This window comes from Ixodes scapularis, unplaced genomic scaffold (assembly GCF_016920785.2).
Source record: "Ixodes scapularis isolate PalLabHiFi unplaced genomic scaffold, ASM1692078v2 PGA_scaffold2__306_contigs__length_199485367, whole genome shotgun sequence".
Lineage (NCBI taxonomy): Eukaryota > Metazoa > Arthropoda > Arachnida > Ixodida > Ixodidae > Ixodes > Ixodes scapularis.
In genome coordinates this window covers 75,392,667-75,415,665 of record NW_024609857.1, presented here as the reverse complement: position 1 = coordinate 75,415,665, position 22,999 = coordinate 75,392,667, and the positions used below count along the sequence as shown (strand labels likewise).

Below are 22,999 nucleotides of genomic sequence, written 5' to 3'. Positions count from 1 at the left end.
TGGTTTTATGAACCCAGGGGTAAAAAACCACTTCTCCCTTTCAACTGCGCGCACTCGAAACTCATGAAAAGAGGCATAGTACAATCATGCCTTAAGAGCTCAATCGTAAAGTCGTGCTCACATTCCATACAAAAGAGTTTCGACGAGCAAATTGCAAGACTGAAGTCCGCAGGGTACCCTGTGTTGTTATTGGTGTCAGTGGTCGAAACTATTCTTAAAGAAATGAAGCAAGAGAACTGTGTCAAACAAACACACCGGGACAGGACAAGAAGACCAGTCATCGTCCCTTACATCCACAATTTTTTCCACGGCCTTAAGGAAACAGCGAACAGAGTCAATGTTGATATTGTGTTTTCAGCACCCACCAAACTGTCCAGCCTTTGCAAAAACGTCACCACACCCTCAAATCCTGCAATCCGCTGCTCTGAGAAGCATAGGACCAACTTTGTGCCTTGCGTTGAGGGGTTGTCTATTCCCCCTTTCCTGTGGCAGACAATACGTTGGACCAACTGGGCGATGTCTAGATGACCGCCTTCGAGAACACTCCAACAACATTGTAAACGCCAACTCTGGCCACTAAGGGATACACTGCCGGGATTGGGGGTGTGTCGCACATTTCTACAACAGCACCGTGTTGGGCAAAAGTGAAAACCAATTAACAAGGGAAATCATCGAAGCCGAGAACATCATACGCCTAGAGGACAAATGTGTTTGTACGCCGTCGATAACATTATCACGAAAAGAGATTAATTATTTAGCCTTAAATTAGCCTAAGCGTTAGCCGGGAAGTGTTTTACTCATATGTCGTCTTTTTCTATTTGCAAATCGTCTAAAATCTGAAGAAGTAGAAGCCGAAGTAAAACACGCAGTACAAAGTTGTTAGTGAGTGCTGTGTGAGAGGTGTGTTCTCTGGGTTAATGAATGCTTGAGTGGCAGTTTTTCGAGTGCGCTAATTGTCGACAAACATAGAAAACATATTTCCTGACAAAGCAATTAGGTTATTTCACCAGCCACTGAACGTAAACCAACCTAAACATGCTTGGAATTGTATTTGATAGATGGCAGCGCTTATAACCTCCATCAAAAACTGGCACGCGTTCCACAGAATGCGTTCTCCGTTCAAAAAAAAGTGTCGCGCATCTTTTAGACGCACTCCCCATTTCGAGGCCATAATAGAGGTGGGTCTAAAGACGTGCTCCCCAGTTGAGGGGTTAAGCGAGTGAAGAAAAATGGACTGGTGGTTTATGGTGTTCAACTGGGTGACCAGCAGCTACAATATCTAGGATTGTTTCCACACCGAGAAAAAAAGGAAGTTTTGCGCTTTATTCATATGCTGTGCAAAGTAGTTCTTACAAGATTTGGTTGTCAAAAGAAGAAACAATACTTTTGGCATTTGGAACAAGTATGTCTTGATTATATGACATAAAACTAATCTAAGATGTGCTTACATATATCTTAATTTAACACATGAAAGGGAAAATTAGTAACGCTCTGCAAGGAATTCAACATTTTTACTACAGTTCTTGTGAGGAATACGAGTATAGTCGAGTTGGTCCTCTCATAAATGCTTGCATGTGCTTTTGAAGTGCTGCTGTTGTGAATGCTTTCTTTGTGCCGGTGAAGATGTCGTCAGCCGCGTGTGCCCTGTGCTGTGTAATTGCACTTTCTTAAAAGCTTCCTCCTAGCTTCTGGCATGGTGTAGAAAGAATCATTGCTTCTGAGATTTTAGTGGGCAGGAGGAGCACTAGATGATGCTAATTATAACATCCTGCATCCAAGCCATTGGCATTACAAAAGTTTTGTAAACCCTGCTAGATATTTTGTGCCTCTTGGAAGTTTCTGGATGTAGTGTATCAGGATAGAATTGTACTTGAGGGCAGCCAGTTATTGCAGATGTTTTTTTGAGCTAGCGGTAATGTAACTAAAAGGAGCTTCTGACCAGGGAAGTGGGGAAAGAGTTGATGAACACTCCAAACTGGTTTTTCGTGAAAGTGGAGCAAAGAAGTTGGAATGGCGAGGACAGTATACAGGAGGGGAAAAAATGGAATGGAGGATTGTTAAAGGGTTTGTGTAACCACTACCGCGTGACGCATGTTGAGGGCCGTAAGGCAGCTGTCGTGCTGCACGGGCCAAATTTCCTGTTTACAGCAGACATACAACACAAAATTTGAAAGCCACCTGACTTTTTGCCGTACAGAGCAACAAATTTGAATTTTCGCTCTGAGACGGTGTATTTTATGGCATCTGCTGTTTTCATTACATTTTGCAATAAGTTGTGCATTGAGCCAAAGGAAGGAACGAAATAGTTAAGGAAAGATACACTCAATCTATTCCTAAGATGTTGCACTTCCATGCCAAAATCTTGCGAGTTTCCACCGTTTGCTTCGTTTGTGTAAATGCATTAGGATGAGCACTCGCAGCCTCCCGCCCTGAGCTTTCACTCTCGTCTTCCTCCCTTCCCCTCTCCCCCATACCTCCACTGCACCGCCTCCCTCCATGCACCCGTGGCTACCCCCCGTGGACGTGCACGCACGTGCTGCGCCTGCACCTCTTGCCACCAGGGGGCCAGGGGGGCCTGCTGCACCCGCCCTCGGACGGGGAGCGTGGTGGGGCGCCCTGCGAGCAGCACTCCTTCCTCACAGACGTGACGGACGTGCGCCAGATGGAGCAGGGCCTGCTGCAACTGCTGCACGACTTCCACTCCGGGAAGCTGCAGGCCTTTGGTATGTTGCCCGACGGGATATCCCTCTGTCAGAGCCCTAAACTCTAACCAACAGAGAATAATCCTAAGGAAATTTCTGGGTACAGGAGTCCCTACCTATAGAGGAAACCCTAAGGACAAAAAATGCTGTTTGGACAGGGGCAACTATCAACAGGGAAAACTGTGGGAACAGGGAAAGCCCTGGGGACAGGGGTGCATATCAACAGGGAAACACTTGGGGATAGCTATACACTTTGGGCGCAGGGGTGTCCATTAAAAAGAAAATCTCTGGGAATAGCTGTACCTATCAACGTGGAAAGCTCTTGAGGATTGGGAAAACCCTCGGAAAAGGGGTGTGTATCAACAGGGGAACCTTGGGGATAGGGAAAGCCCTGGGGACAGGGCAGCCTATCAACAGGGAAAACCTTAGGGCCCGTTCACACTTGCGACTTGGGACAGTCGCTGGAGCGACCAGCAACAAGCGACTGGCAACCACCAGTGTTCACACCTGATTGAGCGTCCGACGAGTCGCCAGGCTCGCTGTCAACTTAACGGATAGTAATCAACACCCTTTCGAGCCGGCTGAAAGGCTTTTCTGATCAAAGGTGTCGGCAGGAAAAAACAAGAAAACGTAATGGTGCTTCGGAACGTAAAACAACGGCTATCTCCCTCAACCATGATATTGTACGTACCTGCCACGCCGAAAAATGTCGCCGATCTCGTTTTAGGCCTGCAGCTTTTTGCCCCGATCCTTGTGGTCGGGGTGCCGCTTATTGCAAAGAAACAAATAGTCTTTGACAGCATTAATAAGAGCTTCCGCAGACAACTCCATGCCGCCGTGCGCGCGTCGCTATTTCCCGCGGGAAGCAGTGCCGGATGTAAACAAACGCACACATCACTTCCGACGAGACTCTGATTGGCTCCGCCGTCCAGCGACTCGGTTTTGCGACTTGAGAAATCGGTCAGGGAGCGACTGCCCAAAATTGGTCGCTACCAACCTGTTTTTGTCGCTCCGCGACCAAAAACCAGTCGCTAGTCACTGGTCGCTCCAGCGACTGTCGCAAGTGTGAACGGGCCTTTAGAGTCGGGGAAAGCTTTGGGGACAGGAGTGCTTATCAATATGAGAGTGAGATGATGAAAACATGTCATTTAATGGGTGTATTCCTCTCTTGTCTAATGGCATTAGGGGAAGGGAAAAGACGAGAAGCGGTTGTAATATGGGAGCAGTACAGCTTGTTCCCAACAGCTTACAATAAGTTTGATGGTGTGAAATGAATGCTAAAAAAGTGCACGCCAGCAGGACAAAAAAAAAAAAGTACAAAATACTGTGTTTTTTAGACTGCTTGCTTGGCTTGCAAGTTATATGACATGTAACGTTGCTTAATTGGAATGTGCGGGAAAATTTAAACGTTGGTTTTGGCATAACCTTTATTTGCTCCTTTCTCAATAGCTATTGTGAGTTTAGTGATAATTAATAGCATGCCGAGAAGAGTAAGGACTGGGCATTCCGAAAATGTGTTTATAGATTGCATAGCTCAACTAACCTCTAGAGTGATAGCTGCCCTCGTAATGGCTGCGAGTGTATGGTTGTGGAAGTGATAAACCGTGAAACCGAGTGGCGCGCACACTTGACGAAGCTTGGGTCGAGGAATTGCCGAGCCCCGGACATTCTTCACCTATCAGATGCATTGATGTCAACAAACATGCCGTCGTTTGTGGTCCGCTTTCGGACAGTGAAATCGTGAAAGTGGTTAGGCCTAACAGTGGTTGCGTTGCTCTCCGTGCTGAGTGAGCTTCGTAGAGCGCTTTTCCTTCGGCAAAAGGCACGCCAAAAGCGCCCTAAAAGGGTTCGCAATTTATAAAGCATGGTTACTGTGGCGTGCCCCCAACCAGCCGTGAGTGCACCTCCATCAATGGAGACGTGCCACAGTACCTTGCCTTGTCGTGTTGGCACCTAATGTGACATCCGCAAGAGCTGTGTAAATGCAAAAATTTTACCCCCCGTAATGAATGCTCCCCCCAAATATGTGTCAATTTTCCAAGAAAAAAAGTGTGTTCATTATGCGAGTAAATACAGTATTTTGTTTGAATCAAACAAGTGACCCACAGCTCTTTTAGAGCGCAGCTCTTAGGTGCCCGTTTTCGGCTTGAGCAGCGTCGCCGTCGGCATAACTGTAAGGTCACGTGACCCCCCCAGACCACGTGACCCCCCAGGTCACATGACCTGGGGGGGTCACGGAGGGAGGAGGGATATACCCTCCCCTCAGTACCCTTTCCTCCTCCTCCTCAAGAGCTGCGCTCTCATTCGGCGTTACAAGGAGTTGTAAACGGCTTTAATTTTTTTCTTCACATCAGTTGGAAAGGGTGCTGTGAGACCTTATTACTTGCTATCTCACTTGTATTGTGACCCGTAGCCAGCAAGTGGCGAGTTCTGATAGCAGCATAGTTCCTGCGCTTTTGTTTCTTGGTAAGAAGCCAAGACCACATGCCATGCCTCAGCGAAAGGACAAGAATCAAGTATTCAAAACACAAAATGCTCAGCTAGACACTAGTGATGGAAAACTATAGAAAAATTGACTATACTATTGATACTGTCAAGAACTATTAATAGTGGACTATCGATAGTGCTACCGATAGTATACCATCGATAGTTGACTATTGATAGTACAATCGATAGTTGGCTTTCAGTCGACTATCGATACTATCGAAAGTAAGTAAGAAAGCTTTAAAAAAAACTATTAAGTGTTATGAAAATAAAAGGACTACCGATGAAGGGAACGACGACGGATATGTACGGGCAGGCAACGCGTGGTTCTGGGAAAAACATGGAATTGAAAAGAAACAAAACATAGTTGTAGTCTCGTACAATGAATTAGAGGTAAAACAGATATGGTGTTTTACTGGTTTTTGTGCACACATATTTTGCATATTCATGTGGTCCAGATATCAGGCTTAACAGTTTGGTATGCCTGAATTTGTAAAACTATAAAGTACATTCAATATTTTCTTTTTGTCTTGGAGCTAGGGAAAACACTCGCTGAAGACATCTAGCATCAGTATTTTCACAAGTTTGGTTCACGCTTGTTTCCTTTATTATTCAATTGTCACTTATTACTTTTCATAGCCTTGACCACTCGCAGGTGAAAATGAGCACTTTGGTAAGGATTATAATTTATTTTTCTGCTGATGACTGTTTCGGTTCTATTTTGGCAGATTTTAATAACAGTGGCTGGGAAAAGATCTACCTGTTGGTACAAAATACAACTAAAAAAAAAAAAAGAAGCCATCACACAAAATATTTTTGAATCAATAAATGTAAAAGAGGTTTTGTTGTGGAAACTTCAAATTGAACATTACCAGATAAAAAAGCATATACTGAGCCAACATAGTTACTAATGCTTTTAGTTTTTTCATTCAATGAAACATAATGTTCGCTGGATCAAAAATAGAAGATAAAAACGAAAATGTCCTGTGATCTAAGTACGGATATTATTTGCATTAAGGCATTATTTTAGTGAAAAAAAGCTTGTGAATTGAAAAAGCAATACTGTTTCCTTCCTTTCTCGCAATCTGTTGGGTTCGAAAAAATGCCACACTTATCTTTTCATTTAGGTAAATTCATGTCCCCATATTTGCGCATTCGATCACCATTCCTATCGCATCATATTCAAGCAAGGTTTCAGATTTACGCAACATGTAGTTTACTTAGCAGGGGCAACAGGGATTTCCAGTTTTTTTATTGAGCTCTGCCTATAAAAAGCAAAGGGCACACTTCAGAAGGGAGTTTAAAATAGCAACAAAAATTTGACAACCTATTAGGTTGATGATATATTTTCTTCATGATTCTTCAATAGACAATCATTATTTTTTTTATAGCTTATCGTTAATAGTCTAAGGATAATTTCTATTGTTTTCTGATTGTTTTCCAATGGGTTTTAGATTGTTCCTCGATAATTATGTGGAAGTCTCTAATTGCAGTTGCGTTTTTCTCCGAGCTACACGACTCTTCCTGGATGGACACATGACGTTCGTCGGCACGTAATAAAACACTATCGATAGCTTTACATAGTAAACGCGAGCCTCTGCTACGCTCGCATTTAAGTGAAACAAAGTATAGCAACGCAGTGCTGTGCACACTCTGAAGGTGCTTGTGTTGGTGTTTTGTTCTCCGGTGTTTAGGAAAGGACTGCACATTCGACAAGATGGAGCATGTGCGGGAGCAACAAGAGAGGCTGGCCAGGTTGCACTTCGAACTGAATGCCCAGCAGGAGCTGTGCGGGTAAGCTCCCCTCCTCTCGTGAATTTTCCGACCCTCCCCTTTGTGGGGCTTGGTTGCATGGGACAAGCTTGGAGCAGAAAGCAGCCTCTTTTGGGGATCGGCTTCAATTGCGAGCCTTGCTTCCACCATAAAACATTGCCAAATGCCTGTTTTCTTTTTTTTTTTTTCTTTCAAATATTGCAGGCAGCAGTGTTGCCTAAGTGTAGGAGGCTTACATGAGGTGTTAGCTGCGCATGCGGCTCCTACATGGGTGGACAGGGTTCAGATCCCGCTATCCTCTTTTTTCTTTGTTGCTCTATTGAAAGGTTCCAGCACATACTCATTAGTTATCCTGTGTTCTAGGGTAGAACTTTCCCAAGTCTGGAGAGTGCACAAAAGCAGTCGTAGTGCCAGAGGCGGACTTAGCATTTTGCTGCCCTAGGCATCCTTTCACAGTGCTGCGTCTACCTCCGCTCCCCATGGTCAGTGACCATGGGGGGCAGGGGTTAGGAGGGGGGTAGAGGTGGCAGTGTGAAAGGTTGCCTAGGGAAGTACTTTAGGTTAAAGTCAAAATTTAGAAAAACAGCTAGATTTGGAGCTAGAATTCCCGAAGTAGCTAAATTCGGAGCTAGATTTAAAAAGAAGAGCCACTTAATTTGGGGTGCAGACGCAACTTGGCTGCCCCTAAAATTCTGCTGCCCTAGGTGGCTGCCTACTCTGCCTATTGGTAAGTACGCCCCTGCATAGCACACTGCATCGAATCACTCTTGTGCTAGCGCTCGATCCTGCCGTCTTACCGACATCAATGCTTGCGCGGCACCCATTATTGCACTTCAGCTTTGGCTCAAGTTTTCCACATTGAACCTTTAAGGCCCGTTCACACTCTTGCGACTGCTTGCGACCTCTTAAACCTGGGTTCCTTAAAACTTCTTAAACCAGAGAACACACTGGCGCCTTCTATTGGGACGCAGTGTAAACTCGGCGGTCCGGCATATTTTTTTTTATTCCTCGTGCAATACCCTTTCTTTTTTGGCTCGAAAAGCTTTTGTCAATGTTATAAACGAGCCTTTCTATGGGTATTACGCACATTTGACCTCGGAAATCCCGCAAAACCTTCGCTTTTGTGAAATGCAGTTCTAGGGTGTTGTGTCTTGGTTGTGTCACCAGCCGAGTAGTAACAACAACTTGGTTTTATTGACAGCCAGCCGTAAGACCGCGCATACCGCTGGTCCTAAAACACTCTCCGTGTCCAAAAGCCGTGCTGTGCTTATATCAGCAAAGAGGACGAGAGGGAAGGGGGGCGGCGCCCTAGCTTAGACACGTGGCGATGACATAGCTGATTGCTATCGGAATACAAACACTACATTCCCCCTTCCCTAGATGATGCTTTAAATACACAAGTTAACACTTAGAACTAGAACGGTTTTGCTTTTAAACAGAGATAATTGGAAAAGTTAACAGTCCAGGACACAAAACCACAAGGTGCGTAGGCACAGTCACTGCGTTGGTGTGTACCGATCTGGGGGACGTCTTTCCCTTGTTGGGTACCGAGATCGCGTGGAGGTTCCGCTGCTCCTGTCACCTGGCGAAGGCCCTGCGTCGTGATCTGGGTCCTCAGAACCGGGTGGTTCTGGGTCGCCTCTTGTGGAAAACTCTCTTGTGTCGTCAGCAGCTATGGCCGGTGCTTGATCATGGAGTTGCCCGGCGCACGGTTCAGTACCGGTCGCCGATTCCGACGGTTGCCAGGGAGCCTCACTACGGTCGCAGTGATTGTGGTTGGCAGACGTTGTCTCTCGGTCCGCCTCCCTTGGACGTATGTGGTCTTGATGCCTCTTCCATTCCATGACCCCACGTGGTGTAGTCACCTGTAACACGTAAGAGACTGGTCCCGTGCGTGATGTCACCATCGCCTCCAGCCACCTTGGACCTTCTCTAGAGTTTTTCACAAACACTCTGTCACCAATGGCGAAGAATCTCCGAAGTTCTTTTCGACCGCGTGTCTGTTGGAACTGTTTTTGTTCTACCACTGAACGAGCACTGGGCTTCAGTAAATCCAGACGGGTTCTAAGGGGTCGCCCCATCAAAAGTGAAGCCGGAGAGTGCTGGGTAGTTGCATGTGGCGTATTCCGGTAAGCTAGAAGAAAACTGGCCAGTCTCTCTTCAATTGATCGGCCTTTGACGTCCTTGCGAAGGGCTTCTTTCACTGTTCTGACGAATCTCTCAGCCAACCCGTTGCTTGATGGGTGATAAGGAGCGGATCGCACACGTTTTACCCCGTTCATTTTGAGGAATGACTGAAATTCTTTACTGCAGAACTGCGGCCCGTTATCTGACACGACTACCTCTGGCAATCCAAAACGGCTGAAGAGGTCACGCAGCTTACCAATGGTGGCTTCTGCCGAGGTCGAGGGCATCAGGAACACCTCGGGCCACTTTGAATGGGCGTCTACCGCCACCAAAAAATTGCGTTGAAGAAACGGGCCAGCAAAGTCCAGGTGGAGCCGGGCCCATGGCCTTGTAGGCCAAGCCCACGGATGAAGGGGAGCTTGGGTAGGCAGCGCCCGTTGCTGCTGGCAGGCCGCACACGTTTGCACGGTGTTCTCCAGGTCGGCGTCAATTCCTGGCCACCACACGTAGCTGCGGGCCACTTCCTTCATCCGCACCACGCCGGGATGTCCTTCGTGCAGCTCGTCCAGGATTGTCTTCTGTAAAGATGGGGGAACCACAATGCGCATTCCCCACAACAAACATCCTCGGTCCACCGACAGCTCCAGATTTTTCGAAACGAACGGCCTCATCCCTTCATCCGTAACGCGCTCGGGCCATTGTCCTGTAACCGCGTGAAGTACCTGACGTAGGGTCGGGTCTCGTGAAGTTTCCCTCGCGACGTCGGAGTTTGTTATAGGGAAAGTTTCCCACCGAAGTGCGTAACAGGCGGTTACTTCGTCGTCGTCTTCCTTTTCGCCGCTCCGGGGAAGTGGTAGACGCGACAAGCAGTCTGCTTCTACGTTGCTTGCGCCCGAACGGTAGATCAGGTCGTAACGATAGGCCGACAGCTTAATGGCCCACCTCTGCAAACTGGCTGCGGCAATGCTTGGTATCCCGGTCTTCGGGCCGAAAATCGTCTGTAGAGGCTTGTGATCAGTTACCAAGCCGAACTGTCTGCCATAAATGTAGTAATGGAACTTCGTAATTCCGAAAACTAAGGCTAGCGCTTCTCGCTCTAGCTGACTGTAGTTCCGCTCACTCGGTGATAACGTGCGCGATGCAAACACGATCGGCCGTCTGGACCCATCTTTTTCCACTTTCGCTAGAACAGCGCCCAACCCGTATGATGAAGCATCACACATTACCTCAAGCTGGGCTTCCGGATCATAATGTGCCAACACCGGCGCTTTTACAAGCAATCTTTTCACTTTCTTAAACGCCAGATCACACTGTTCACTCCAGACCCACGGCGCATTTTTGCAAAGCAGCTGATTCAGCGAGAATATTACCGTCGATAACTCCGGCAGAAACTTTCCGTAGTATGTTACCATGCCCGTAAACGTTCTCAGCTGCTTTTTATCGATTGGAACGGGGGCTTCTAGCACGGCCTTTACCTTCTCCGGCGTTGCTGATATTCCATGTTTACTGATAACGTGACCCAGAAACTGCAATTCCGGTTTCAAAAATTCACACTTCTCTGCCTTAATCCGCACTCCCCTTTCGTGCAACCGGGTTAGTAGCGCATCTAGGTTTTGAAGGTGTTGTTCCGTCCTGTCCCCCATTATCAGAATGTCATCCAGATAACATATTACCCCCTTCAGTCCCTTCAACAGGTTGTCCATAATCTTTTGAAAAATCGCGGGCGCAGACGCAACTCCGAATGCTAGGCGATTTACTGCGAACAGTCCCTTGTGCGTATTGAGTGTGAGGTACTCGCGGGAAACCTTGTCCATTACCACTTGCTGGTATGCTCTACTCAGGTCGATCTTGGAGAACACTTGTCCTCCCGCGAGAGTGGCAAAGATTTCTTCAATCTTGGGTAAGGGATAGTTGTCAATGTTCAAGCACGGGTTCAACGATGCTTTATAATCCCCACATATGCGTACGCTGCCATCTTTCTTTACCACTGGTACAATTGGGGAGGCAAAACGACTGTTCGAAATTGGTTCAATTACTCCAAGACCAACCAGCTTTTCCAGTTCTTTCTCCACTGCTTCTTTCAGCGCGAACGGAATGCTTCTAGCTTTACAGAACTTCGGCTGCACTTCCGGCTTGAGAGAGAGCTGAGCTTGCTCACCTCTAATCTCGCCGAGTTCGTCGTTGAACACTTGGGGATGCCGGTCCAAGACTTGTCTCAAGGCCTGGTTGTCTTCTGCATCCACGTGGTTAAGGTTACTCCAGTTGAGCCGGAGCCGATGAATCCAGTCTCTTCCTATGAGAGCAGGGCCCTCCTAGCAGAGAACGTGCAGAGGCAGCTGGTAAGGCTGGTGCTGGTGCTCCACGGTTACCGTCGCCACACCCTTCGGGCGCACGCACTCTCCTGTGTACGTACGCAGCAACACCGTAGCCGGCCGTAACTTTATCTGCGGAAAACACGACCGAAAAACTTGATGCGACATCACAGACACTGCTGATCCCGTGTCCAGTTCCATTTTAAGCGGCACTCCCTGAACACACATCGTAAAGCATATGGGTCCATGACGGGGTTTCTCGAGCGTTGCCTGAAGCAGTGGCTCGACGTCCTCCTCGGTCTCGAACACGGCGAAGTTTTGTCTCCGGGCGTCTTTTCGCTGTGTGTCTTGACCTTGCGCTCTCGAAGGTTGGAAACTAGACGTCGGTTGTGAGTGGCACACTTTCTGAATATGCCCAACTTGGTGGCATCTAAAACAGGTTGCTGTTCGGAATCGGCAAGCACGGTTACGATGACGCAAGCCGCATCGCGTGCACGGTGAACCGTCCCGTGCCCGGCCTCCTTCCGCAGAAAACTTCTGGAAATCCTCCTTGACTGCCCTGCTAGGCCGGCACTCTGTTACGTTCTTAGTAGCTGCCTCTACTGATAATGCGATCTCTACCGCCTTTTTGAAAGTCAGAGACACGTCCTCAACAAAAAGCCTCTTTTGAATGTCAGTCCTGGCCAGCCCACATACAAATCTGTCTCTCAGAGTTTCTTCGAGGTTCGCTCCGAAGTTGCATGTTTCTGCCGATTGCTTAAGGCCCGCCACGAACTCCGCAATACTCTCCGTTTCTTGTTGTGTTTTTCGGTGAAACTTTGCTCTTTCCGCGATAACTGATGGTCTGGGCGAAAGATGCTCTCGTAATGCTCTCTGCAGATCCGACAACGGCTGACTAGCCGGCGTGCTCGGGGCGGTCAAACTTTTCAATAACTTGTATGTCTTCGGACCCACAATACTCAGGAAGGCATCTACTTTGTTGGCGTCCGAGATCTTATTTACTCGTAGGAATGCATTAATCCTTTCTTCGTATGTTTCCCAATCTGACTGAGATTCATCGAAAGGTTCTACTTGCCCAATCGTGGCCATCCTGGATGCTTCCGAGTGTGGTCCTTCTTGGACGCCTGGTTGATTCTCCGTCTTAACGGTCCCCGTCGAAGTGCTCATCAGTCTGCGTCATCCCATCCTCGTCGCCAAGAAGTTGTGTCTTGGAAGTGGGACACCAGCCGAGTAGTAACAACAACTTGGTTTTATTGACAGCCAGCCGTAAGACCGCGCATACCGCTGGTCCTAAAACACTCTCCGTGTCCAAAAGCCGTGCTGTGCTTATATCAGCAAAGAGGACGAGAGGGAAGGGGGGCGGCGCCCTAGCTTAGACACGTGGCGATGACATAGCTGATTGCTATCGGAATACAAACACTACATAGGGTCACCGCATAGATGGCGCCACAATTTCAGTGTGTTCCCTCATTCTAGAAACATTTAAGAAGTTGTAAGAGATCTCGTCTCTCTCAGTCGTACTCGGTCGCAAGAGTGTGAACGGGCCTTTAGCCTTCCATGTTGTTGCTTTCTCATCACCTGTCATTTGTGACGACATGCAGTCCAAACAAACCTTTTTCCAGTAAGCTTGTGTGCATGCGTAAACCCAGTTCCTGGCCTCGCTTCCCGCTGTCACATTTTTATGGGGCAAAGTTCCTGTCGACCCACATAACAAGCACCTATCTTTGCACGTATGTTGTCTTTTTTGATCAATCTTGTCAGTCTACTCAGTCAGTCTGCTAGTCTAGGTCATAAAAGGCAACAAAAATCAGTAAGACAGCATGATGCCAATGTATTCTGACTGGCGAAGGCAAGTTGGGCTGCCCTTCACTTGGAGTTCGAAGACAACTCCACAGACCAGGGCTCGTTACTGTAAAAAGGTCCATTGTGTATTTTCTCTTTCTTTAACACTGCCTACTTGTGAGTGTGACAGTGAGGAAATTGTTGTGTTCTTTCTCTCGCTGCCGGTCTGTATCTGTGTGCGTGCGTGCTTTGGTGCACGTGCACGCATACATTTTGGATTTTGTTGTTTCTTTCGTGTTCTGTTTGAAAGCATATAGCCATACGCTCTGAAACAGTTAACTATAATGTTGTTCCATTACATGGAACAGCATTATAAATAATTGTTACATATTGAGAGGTGGGGGAATACTCACTTTTTACTTGCTGTATGGCTATACAGCAGCATGTAGGATGGGCCCAAAAGGTTTTTCGCATATAAATTATGTAAATAATGCATATAAAGAAACAAATACAAGCAAGCAGTTTTTGGATGTAATAAAAACTCTAATGATTTGCACTGGGTTTCTAAATGAAACCCAGTGCAATGCCAATTTTCTATTGGGTTGAGGGTGCTAGGGTTGTATTTGAATTGCACACTGCTCTTACTGTAATTTTTGTTGACCATTGCAGCTCCCCTTGAGACATTGCCGAGCGGGTGTTTTTGTTTGCATTTCTCTTTTCTGTAGCTTCTTTTTCCAGCCGCTTTGTGGAATGAACGGGGAGGAGCAGTTATTTGAGCTCTACTTTACTGGCCCGTGCTTGTTGCGCAGCCCTGAGTCCGAGGAAGGTCGTCAGCTGGCAAAGGACAACCTGACAAAACTCATAGAGAATGTAAGTCACCCAACCCTGCCATTTGCCTCTAGTAGTGGAAGCACATCTTTTGGCCCACAGAGTTTGCATTTCATCTGCTTCGGAATGGCGAGGCATGAATGGTAACATCGCTACATTGATGGTCCCAGTAAGGCCGAATTGCTGGCGACTCTTTAGAGAGCAACTCCGGTTGAAAAAGAAACCAAAACAGATGACTGGTATCGCTTTAGCGGCACAAAATATTATCACAGCCGAAATATTATGTCAAAGTGAAGCTGCGTACTCCACTAAAACTGATTTTAAAGATGAGACCAGCTGCTTTTTAGCAGATGGCAAGCGAGTTGGCTTTTAGTGGAGCAACCCTGGGTGACACGTACCGCAACACCATCAATATGTCAAGTTGCGGCCGTACCGCTGATATCAGTGTTGCCATCGCTCTCTTGCAGATACAGTCGAATCTCATTAATTTAAACTCAAGGGGGGTTGAAAGTTTGTTTCAATAAAGCAATGTTTGATTTATCGGGAGTTTTCTCCCATAGAGATGCATAGGATGGAACCTGCATGTTAGTTTGAATTATCCGCAAGTTTAAATTAAGAGAGTTTGAATTAGAGTCGACTGTAGTTTCAGTTATGCTGTAGATGCCTGAAACGAAACTTTGACCTTTGATATTTATAAAGCTGTGCACAATATCGAGATTAAAAAAAAAAAAACACCTTGCAGTTCAGGGACACTGACTGACTGAGCTAAAAACAGTCGTAACCTCAAATTCTAGAATATTGACCGGTGTTGCCCTTTAGTATGCACCAAGATGCAGCAAACCATTGCTCCAAACCCAAGATCTGTATCCTGTTTATTCTAGCTTTATTTTTTACAAAAACACCACATCGTGCATTGTATAAAATAAAAGTTGAGAAGCACTCAAACAACTTCAGCTTGTTGCGGCAAAACAAACGTTTTGAACCCCTGTCATCTGCTTTCTTTCTCCGCTTTTTTGTTTACCTGTTGTTCGTTTTCTCGAGACCAGCATTGTCGGAGCTCACGATTTGCCACATTCCGCTCCGGTCGTTGCCTACCTGTCTTGGCCGCCCGGGTGTGTCGGACGTAATTTCTTACTAAAGCGCTGAAAGTCTACCTTTCATGGACATACTTGCTTTATCAGAACACACTTTTGCATTTCGACGGTGGGTACCAACAGGATGCCCCGTTGGTACCAGAATTCATGATGGAAACGAGCTGGTTGGCAAGAGTGCTGCATTCATCCGGCCTCTTGATGCTTGTGCAAGTCGTTTATCTGACCGTTTGAGATGTTCCGACTTGCCCCAAAAGAATTCCAGAATATACGTACCGCAATATCCCTAAGACCCCCGAGAAACGACCCCCTATTTTTGGCATGGTTTGCTATCTTTTTTTTAAAAAACTTTGAAAGATAGTTTATTTTTAGTAGTACCGAGGCCAATGGCGACCTTGGCAGAAATGGCGTTACTTGACCACGGCGGCAGGTGAGTGAACATTGCTGACTGGGAAGAAAAGTCGTCTTATGTTCGTCGCCCTCCCTACAATCACAAGTTTTGCGGGTCACAAAATCTATAACTAGCATTTTTTCCATTTTTTTTTTAATTGCATACCAAAAGTCAGCTTACTCCTTATTTTCACCCAATTCGCTACGATTTTAGGTTGGCTATCTCTCGGAATATTCCGGTAAATTATGCGAAGCACTCTAAGCAAATTTTGGGCTAATTAACGACCATTCATAAAGCTTAAGGCCGGTTGACACAGTTGCATTCTCTTAGGAGAAGGTGCAACTCACTCGCGAGAGAATGTAAATGCGTGAACCATCCTTTAGGAGCATTGAAGCTTGTTTCTGTAGGTAGTGAGCCAAACTGCAAGCTGTTTGAAGCCACGTACTTAAAGCACTGTGCTCGCACCGTGCTAGAGGCTGAGGGACGAGCCCACTTTCTAGGTCTGGGGGAGGAGAGCTCTCTAAACGGGTATGTGAGCAGTAGGGAAAGAAGCGATTCAAAGGAGTGATGCCACGCCCGTGTGCTACACGGTGCGGACTCTTTTCGACTTCTCTCAAAAATGCAATGATGACGCAGAAATGAAGAAAAATGTAAGGCAAATTGCTAGGCAATTCTGTTGGATACATGAAACGTTCTTGCATTGCAAACGTTTAGCGATAGCTGGACCTCGTAGATGCGTCGATACATAGCCTGTGTCACGTAATGCAAATTTCCCGCTAAATTTGGCAGGGAAGCTGAATTGGTGTAGAGGTCATGTGACGTTAATTTTCCCGCTAAATCTTGCGGGGGAAACTGATTTTGTGTAGAGGTCGCATGACACGAATACATGCGACGTCGTTTTTTCCGCTAAATTTAGCGGGAAAATCTGCCGTGCAAACTGAGACACCTGCAAACTTAGACACCATCAAAAATGGCGGACGGACTTGTCAGCTACGACTACGCCTATGCGTAGACGATCCCGGAAAAGGCCCATTATATTAGAAAAACCACAATAGCAGTTTTCATGCAGCTGCATGCCGTGCACTGAAAAAAAAAAAACGCCCAAAATCAGTGTAAAGGAAGCAGAGTCAGTGACCCGTTTGAAAGCATGAAAGAAAGAACAGGTGTTTGTCATTTGAAAATCAGATGTCCCACTTGTACTGGCTGAATATGTTGAGCACATGTTACCATTCTCGCAGTTGTTCCAAATAATGATTGTTTTTTTTATTTATTTCAGCTGCAGCACTTGAGCCTGTCAATGTATCCTTTGTGCGATTGTTGCCTCGAAACAATGCATATGTCTAGCTTTCAGCAGGCTCGTCACATTGCATAAGCATTGACAGCTGTGTCCTGTGGGAATGCAGCTCAAGGGGAACTGATGTGATCGGCATACAGCATCTAGTATAAATGACTACCGGAATATCCCGAGAAATTGCCCACCCTAATCTGAGAGCACATTAGGTAAAAATAAGGGGTAGGCTAACATTTGGTGTTCACAAGGGAGTTCAACTTGAGCCATTGAAAAATAGAAAGTCCTGCTACAAATCAGGATGGGCTATCTGTTGGGGATGGGTCGTCTCTCGGGATATTACGGTAATCAGTTTCAGAATGAGCGGTATGCAGTTACATATGAAGACACTGTTAATCAGTTGCTGTTGCAGAGGCATGCCATTGTTGACATGGACATTTAGCCCAAGTTGTTTGTTCTGTAAAAACGGAAACACTTTTTTTTTTGCATAAATGGAAATAGTTTTCTTTTTTTTAACTGCATAAAATTTTTAAATAAAGGGGGAAAGTTTTATGAATGTGATTTTCACTGCGTGTTTATATGGCTCGGCAGACATTAGATGGAATATAATGGTCACCATTATCAGACTAATTAACAAAAATTTGTTAATTAACTTTTCGATTACTGTAATTGGAGTATAGCTTTATATTACAAACTTTGAGGTAGTTGTATGCCAAGACTGTTCCATTTTGTAGAATTTGCGTAGCCAGCCTGTGTTTCCCAATACTCGTCGACGAATTTGGCACCTTTCTCCGGCTAATGTAGCGAAGTTCAGCCATAGTGCCAACTTTCGCGGGTTTGGTTGGGTTAAGTAGAAAATTCAGGGGCAGGTATCTCGGAGCACAGGCACATTACACGAATTCTACAAAATGAAACCGTCTTGGCCTACGACAGCTTTAAAGTTGTAATATAAACATATATCCTAACTACAGAATTTAAAAAAATAAAGTAACGAATTTTAATTAATTAGTCTGATAATAGGAATGGTTATATTCCCGTCTAATATCCGCCGAGCCATATAAAAATGCAGTGAAAACCGCATTCACATAGCTTTTTCCCCTTTTATTTAAAAATTTGGTGCAGCTAAAAAGACACCCTGTATAGTATAAATGTGCAAACCTTTAATAAACAGTACTCACACATAACTAATCACTTCGGCTCACAGAAGGAGCCCAACGACTGACAATGCACAGATAGCTTGTGGACTCAAAAAAGCTGCTCACAATGAGATAGTGAAAGCAAGTTTTAAGGTTCCAGAATCCCGGCACAGGTCACCAGCCCAAGTCTCGAAGATATCGGTGCCGCTGTCATTTGCCGACATCTCCTGTAAATGGCGGAGATTAGCTTTCACGTGCTTCGCAATGGACTTCTTCCAAAACCGACGCGCCCCATCGCGGCGAAATATCACGCAATGCACTCTGGGAACTAGTTGGCCACTCAGTTTCGGTTTAGACTGGGCAGCTTCATCTCCTGCTATCACGCCGCGACCGAACGCGCTGCTTGCGTTTTCAATTACCTGACTTCTTACGAATGCACACTACACTCATTCTCGAGCATTACAAAACGAAGACCGGGGCACTTTCCTTGGATCCCGAAACACCAGATATTGTGCGTGCGTATGCAAACTTACTAAGACGTGCGTATGCAAACGTAGTAAGACCTCACTCCACGAGTGCATCTTTGAGCTCACTTTCAATAATCTCGTCTAGTACCAGTGAACTACAACTGGAATTTGGTCACCTTGAGCCTTACAGATATTTTGATATTTTGTTTGCCAAACGTCCGCTTCTTGTTACTTTATTGAGCGAGAAGCAAGCCGCATCACCAAAGGAGTACCAAAGTTGAGCCCAACGTTGACGCCTGTGCTTTTAAAGAAACGCAATAAACTCGACCTCACTACCGCACAAAAGTTACTATAATGTCTTACTCGTGTCCTCATATATCTCCCACTCAAATTTCATGCTGATCGAAGATTCAGCTTTCGCAAACGCTGAGATCGGCTAGCTACGAAGGAGGCCCTAACAAGCGTCCCCTACTCCCGGCTAAGCCGTTTTGGGCGAGCTTTTACGGTCGGCCAAGATTTGCGCCCAAACGGTGCGTCTGAAATTATCTCGTCATACTAAGTCAGGAAGAAAGCAAACACACGACAGACATTATGGCCATTAGTAACCATCAAATGCGCTTTGAATAATTTCGTTAGTTTGGCGCACCACATCGGGGTTCATGCCCGTCCGGCGCACTTCCGGCGAACGGTGCGACATTCGATCTTCACACAAGTGCTTAACTTTTACTTTCTTAGAATGGTTTGTATGTGCTATTGTGCCTATATGATTGGCAGGACAACTTTATGAGCATACATGATGTTGAATATTAGTGGAATGCAAGCGGGTGGGGACTTCACTTCGTGCAGTGCTGCGGTTCAGTACAGATAAGAGATAAGAAGTGTTAAATCTGAGCTTTTCAATGGCACCTCCGAGTTTTACCTCGCATACTCAGGCGTATTAAGAAAAAAAGTAATTGCAAAAAGTTATATTTCGTCTATGGACGCACGAAAAAAAAAACAAAAAAACTTACTGATCAACAACACGGATGTAAAGGCGCGAGCTCGATATATGCATACTTATTGGTTGCTACAGCTTGTTGATTCGTACACAAGCAAAATCCCCGAGCTTCGCAGCGTCGAGATTCCGAGCACTGGCTCGTCCACATACCTCGAAACGCTAACAGAAAGGCTCAGAAAGTACAAAAATGCAACAAGCATGTGTTAAGACAAGTTATACGTCTCGTGATTGCGCTGAAGCTTCGAGGTCTGGCCCTTTAGGTTAGTTTAGAGACCACGAATGACGCTTTAGGGACCAGAAAACACGCTGTGTGTATAATCTCTCGTCGAAGTGTCGAAAGAAACCGAAACCACGCCACTCTTCTCCCTGGCCAACTAGTTCCCAGGGTGCAACGCGCGCCATGTTGCATGCAGGGGTTTATGGAAGTAGTCCTTTGGGAGACGTTCAAGCTTCGGCCGTAGGAAGTATAGACCAATCTTTTCAGAAACGTAGGGTGTGTCTTGGTCTTTTAAGAATCTGGTGACACCCCGAAGCTGTGTGTACCTTGTTGGCCGTTGGGTTTTGGAGCGGGAATATGGAACAACGAACTGAAATCACATTCTCATTGCCCGATTGCAACCGTCTCGCCAAACAAACAACTGCTTGGGTCAATTCCTTGACTCCGGGCACTCAGAGAGCAGCTGCAGTCTCACAGTCAAGGCTTGCAGACAGATGTCTGACATTAGGAGGGGTGCTTGCCCCCTCGCACCTAGTCATGCACTACTACATTTGCAACACCAACCGGGGTTGTTTGGGCCACGGGGATGGCTGTCACCTTGGTCGGGGCTTGGGTTGGGGATGGGCCAAACTGGCTGAAGTCTGGGTTGGGCGAAATGCCGAAATCCAATACTCGCCTAATTTTTGCACGGAAATATTTGGCAGATGGTTATGCCACTTGCACCTAATTTTGATTTTTGTTTGAAGACCTGGGAGCAAGGTGAATGTTTCCTTGAATTTAAACAAATTTATCGTAATCGCAAAAACAGTTTTGCATTTAGTCTCAAGGAAGAATGGTGATATCTGTTTAAAAAGATGGCTCAGATTTATCCTGTTGCATTCTCTTATGTTTGGTTCTTTCATTAGAGTTTCTTCTTTAATTAATCGTTTCAGATTGTAATTAATCTCCTCTTCGGCTGTTTTGCGAGGTACGTCCGCTTTGCCTCAAAGTCCAATTCAGCCAGTAAAAAAAAATAACTGGTCTCAAGGGGAAAAAAAAAAAAAAAAGGGCTGGTCCAGTTTGCATGCATTTTGTTTTCAATAAGTTTCATAATAGTTTGACTTGGCTCTGCAACAACCAGTGACTCTTCAGTTCAGCCCATCATTAGTTTGGAAGTGCTATGCTGGTTAAAAAGCACCAGGGGGCAGCACAAGAGGCTACAGTGTGTGAAGCTGCATGATTAAGATGAGACGTTTCTCTCATAGCAAGCCAGATGTAGCAACTTCAAGCTATGCACACTGCCATTGTGATGAACCTAAGCTGTCTTCCTTAGCACAGTCTGCATACAGCTAGGCAGACTTTATTTTCTTCCGATAGTGGCCTTTCTCGAGTTTATATTGCACAAATTCTACCCTGTTGTGTAGCAGACATTGCAATGGTTGTTTGTGGTTCCACTTGTTGCTTTGTATGAGCACCATGCTTTGAAAGTTTGCTTTGTCTCACCCTGCAATAGACGACAGCTAAAGCTATTGGCTGCCAAGTCCAGTGACAAATTGCTCAGATGTGCATGGCGCACAAAGATTCGTACATACTCATGCGCACGCCAGAGCTATATGCTGCTCGGTTCCTAACTGACCATTTGGCTGTTATTCCATTGCAGATCGAGATGAAGTATATAAAAACCTTTGCAGTCATACTGATGCTTCTATTTTGTAGTGTAGTAGATCCTACAGCTTGCATCCTTAGAAGTTCTAGTTTTCCAGTGACATTTGCTTGCCAGGCGTGCATCATAGCAAAGCATTACATACATCTGAACCTGCAGAACACTGCTTTCTGGTCTGAACAGATTGGAATAAATGCCGTCTCGTGGTGGCCAGCCTTTTCTTATGTGACCACGCAATATCCCCCAAATATTGCCCTTTGCAGTCATCACCGAGATCCAATCCAATAAACATATTGTACCAGTTATTTTCTCAATGTTGTTGACTGCTTGTTATATGCTGGATGGGGAAAAAAAAGGCCGTTTTCTGGGGCCATCCGTTTTTGAGTACATGTTTTGCTCTTGCAAGGGTGCATAGTCATATCGCAAGAGTGAGCATGTAGCAGACCCGCACTGTGTTTGCTGAAAGGGGGCTCCAGACAAATGCTTGGTTACTGAGAATGAGCATTTGGGAGTTTAATTGTTGAACTCTGCAGATGACCATCTCGCAGCCGGGGTTTGAAATCAAAACTAGAGCCTAGGCAAATGTGCCAAAATATAGACATCTCATCATCTCCTCTGCAAACTAGTTCAACAACCTAAAGCAGAACAGTACTATATGTATTTTTTTGGTCATCCAAGTTCTGTCCGAAATTCACAAAGTGCAAGGAGTAACCTGAAGACGATGACCTCTAGTCCTGTACAGGGTCCTCCAAACTTAATGCCACCGCAGGACTGCAAAGATACTGAGCAATATCCTTCGTCCCTTTAGTCGTTAGACTGACCACTCCAGGTTACGTATTGAACAAGTTGGAAGCTTACCTGGCAAATGAAGATGAACTAAGGTGGCAAATTGGGTCAGTTGGTTAAACATTGTACATGATGGGGATAAGCTGCTTAGTAGATGCAGACAAAAAAAAAAAAAGCCACCAACATGACATTAAAGGGATACAGTAGACTCATTAATTCAAACACCAGGAAACCACAAATTTTGTTCAATTATCAGAAGTTTGAATTGTCAGAAATGCAAGATAAAATTATGATTTGCCACATGAATGGCTACACATACAAAGTAGGTATTTGATTATTTCCTCTACATAGGCCTACTGATCATAGGCAGGTATGCCACATATGAAGCATTTGTGAAATGTTTGACAAGTTTATCTTTCAAAAATGTTGTTTGTCGTGGACTGTTTAGACAGCACATGACAACTCAAAACAAAATTAAGTTTGTTCATCAGGCCAAGAAGTTGTCTAATTGGACATTAGCAAACACATGAGCGATAAAAACGGGCACCGCACGGCAGTTTTTATAGCAACTTGCGCGGATGTTGTGATGTGGCGGCACGGCATAGGTCCACGTCAGTTTCCGCGCACGTTGCTATGGGAATTCTTGTGCGGTGCCCGTTTCCATAAGTCACGTGAGCCTTGTTTGAGCCCCGTTGAGTGCGCTTTTCACTGAGCACCGGTGCACTGCGGAGAAACAACACCCGCAGAAGCAAGTTCCGCGGGTGTTGATTCTCTGCAGTGCACTGGTGCTCAGAAGGAAGCGCACTCAACGGGGCTGCGAGAACAGAAAGTATGAATTGCACGAAAGCGCCGTTCGAATCAAGCCGCTTATGAATACATTAAAAACATAGCGAAACAACCAAAATGTAGGTGTACACGAAACGGCGATAAGCGATTATGTCAGGAATGCTGTTGGATGCGGAAGACGACAGACTGC

At 45.8% G+C, this 22,999-nt stretch overlaps 1 protein-coding gene across 2 annotated transcripts in view; it reads left to right on the top strand.

Moving 5' to 3' along the window:
• LOC120836792 overlaps nucleotides 1-21,542 on the top strand; it is a 28,465-nt gene extending 6,923 nt beyond the window's left edge. For both annotated transcript variants that reach the window (XM_042291925.1, XM_042291924.1), the window contains exons 3-7: nucleotides 2,562-2,723; nucleotides 6,881-6,980; nucleotides 13,990-14,050; nucleotides 16,767-16,789; nucleotides 20,052-21,542. In XM_042291925.1, coding sequence (XP_042147859.1) covers nucleotides 2,562-2,723; nucleotides 6,881-6,980; nucleotides 13,990-14,050; nucleotides 16,767-16,789; nucleotides 20,052-20,097 — 392 coding nt within the window. In that variant the 3' untranslated portion in view covers nucleotides 20,098-21,542. The remainder of the gene's footprint in view (nucleotides 1-2,561; nucleotides 2,724-6,880; nucleotides 6,981-13,989; nucleotides 14,051-16,766; nucleotides 16,790-20,051) is intronic.
• Nucleotides 21,543-22,999: the final 1,457 nt, after the last annotated feature.